The sequence below is a fragment of the Entamoeba nuttalli genome (genome assembly GCF_000257125.1).
Source record: "Entamoeba nuttalli P19 unplaced genomic scaffold asmbl_9788, whole genome shotgun sequence".
NCBI classification, from domain to species: domain Eukaryota; phylum Evosea; order Mastigamoebida; family Endamoebidae; genus Entamoeba; species Entamoeba nuttalli.
Genome location: NW_008579824.1, coordinates 938 through 3,486, shown reverse-complemented (window position 1 = coordinate 3,486; position 2,549 = coordinate 938). Strand labels below are relative to the sequence as shown.

The window sequence follows — 2,549 nt, the reverse complement described above, 5'->3', positions numbered from 1 at the left end:
ACGTACTATGGAACGTATTAACAAACATGCGTGGGAAGATGCAATGAAGAAAGATAAAACAGTGAAACCAAGAAAAATAACAAAAATTTCAATGATAAAAGATAAAAAAGAAATAAATTAATTTAATTCTTTTTAGTCGTATATTATGTCTGGATCATTTCCATCTCTTCCAAATGGTGGTTGTTCCCCGGAGAAATTTTCTTCTCTGTATTCTTCGCCTGTATATTCTTCTTCCATTTCTTCGTTGTATTCATCTGAAGAAGAATTTTGATGCTTTGAGAAGTAATCGCTTCGCTGTTTTTCGAAGATAGTCATTGAATCTTTTTCGAAGGCGCTAAACTCTTTCTTTGATAAGCCGAGTGGATTCATGTATTGGTAATTTTCCAAATCCTCATTCCACTCTTCTACCATACTAGAATTGTCCTCTTGTGATTCTTCTAAAGTTCTTTTCATTTCGGGATTTTTCTTAGCTTCTTTCATTTTAGTGTTTAGTTCTTCTAAAAAGTCATCATCGTAGCCGAGGCTTTCCATTAAATTATTTACTCTACCGAGGAAAGACAAATGCTCTGTTGGGCGAATAATTTCACCCTCTTCTTCTGGATTTTCTTTTAACTTTTGGAATTTTTCTTCCAAATCGTTGAGAGCATCAAAACTCCTTTCTTGCTTTTCCATGTCTTCTGTGGAATTATTAGTTTCATTGGGGTCCTTGTAAAGTTTTTCATCTAAAAATATGGTAAGTGAATTTCTTTTCCACCAACTATATCCTCCATTATATTTCATGAGACTGACAACGCCTTCATATTCTTTCTGATTAAGAAGGTGAACGCAGGGACGTGCTGTGACAATGGCTTTGGAATATTTTATATTGACCATTGTCTTTTTGTTAATAGAAGAAGTTAAGGCTTTAATTAGTCTTATTAAGTTTTTGTCGTAATTGATGTCGTCGAACAGGATAAATCTATAATTTTGCTCATCGTCATAAGCATCGAAGAGTGAGTCTCCGCGTAACATAAACGTGTTGTATTTTAGAAATATTTCTTGGATGGCGAACTCGGTTTTCCCCGTCTTCGTGGGACCGACGATGAATAAATTGCCCATCCTATAGCGATCCCCCTGTGCACATTTCAGCCATTTTCGAATGGTCTGCACTTCTTGCAAATCCTCCCTCCAGGGGAATAAATCTGTTCGCGTATAGTGTTCAATATCTAGACGTCTAGCGTTTTTACGCAACCAACGCGCTTTTATTTTACCTTCTTGCTGAATATATTTTTCAGCGTTAATATCTAGAAGGGTTTTTTCTAATTCGCTGTAATCCTGGTAAGAATCGAGATCCGTTAAAGCGCTGATCCACGTCTGTTTCAAGTCCTCTTTTGTGGATGGATCCCCCTTACACATCCCGGCACCTTTCTTTGTAATATAACGTATAATCGCTGAGATATCACCAGTGCGTGAAGTGTAAGAATTTACTCGCGAGTACCAGAAAGTCTGCTTCGTTCCGTCTGAGTGATTAATTATCGGTCTCGCGTTAAATGAGCGTGGTCTCTTAGTGACTATTAGTAGATGCTGGTGTGGTTTTGGATTTACTTCGTCTATTTCAGTGGGTGAAATATGAGCATACTGAACGTTATTTGTTGCACCGGCTAGACGATCCACCACTTCTTTAAACTGTATTTGATTGGAAATTTCATCGCCCCAGAGTGTTAAATACATGAATTTGGACGTGAAATGAAGAGCCTTGTTGTGTGCTAGAGCATCTTTTAAGTGAATTATATCCATTTTGTTGGGTTCTGAGTGGAATTCTTCTTTTGACATTAATGTATTTTTGACAGTTCGATTTGATCTATTTTTACGGTTTGGTGAGGTTTTTCTTACGTGGTAATGACATCAGTGAATGGAGTTGAACTATTTAACGATTGAAAACTTACAAATATATATCGAATTCAATGTCAAACATGAACAGACCACGAGATGATATTTACATGGATGTCGCCGCCATGGATATATTAGATGTTTACACTGAGGCACAGTCTGAGCCGAACGTCAACTCTTTCCTTAAGAAGTTCTATTACACCATGAAGGAGCCGTCATATATTGACTGGAAGATTAATAACCCCGATAAAGTTAAAAGTGATGAAGATAGACGAGATTTAATAAGACAAAAACTTGAAAGTATTAGAAGATGCGAAAGAATATCTAGATATTTGGATGAAAATAATATAGGACTTAATTCATTTAATACATGGAATAAAAAGTTTGCGAAGAAATATAATAAAAGGACTGTTGATCAGAGTACTATTCCAGACTGGGTTAGAAAGTTGTCTCGTAAACGCGCCGAAGAAGTTGATGTTGATGATATTCACGTTGAAGAAATTGAAAACGAATCTAAACGTGCTTTACTTAAGCCGTTAAAATCTAAAGATGATGAAAAGAAGCCCAAGAAGGTTGAGACTAAAGATAATTAAAGACTTTTTGCTCTTTTATTTTTTTAATATTATTTGATAATGCGGAATTTAGACGAGACGTGGCGTGTAGTTGTTTAGACTAAATTT

General features: G+C 35.9%; 2 protein-coding genes across 2 annotated transcripts; one reads left to right on the top strand and one right to left on the bottom strand.

The window, feature by feature from the left end:
* Window positions 1-132: 132 nt before the first annotated feature.
* On the bottom strand, window positions 133-1,812 carry ENU1_205850 (hypothetical protein; the record flags this gene model as incomplete). The annotated part of the gene is made up of 1 exon (XM_008862246.1): window positions 133-1,812. One exon carries the CDS (start codon window positions 1,810-1,812, stop codon window positions 133-135), a length of 1,680 nt encoding a protein of 559 aa, XP_008860468.1.
* A 140-nt stretch (window positions 1,813-1,952) lies between these two features.
* On the top strand, window positions 1,953-2,462 carry ENU1_205840 (hypothetical protein; the record flags this gene model as incomplete). The annotated part of the gene is made up of 1 exon (XM_008862245.1): window positions 1,953-2,462. One exon carries the CDS (start codon window positions 1,953-1,955, stop codon window positions 2,460-2,462), a length of 510 nt encoding a protein of 169 aa, XP_008860467.1.
* Window positions 2,463-2,549: the final 87 nt, after the last annotated feature.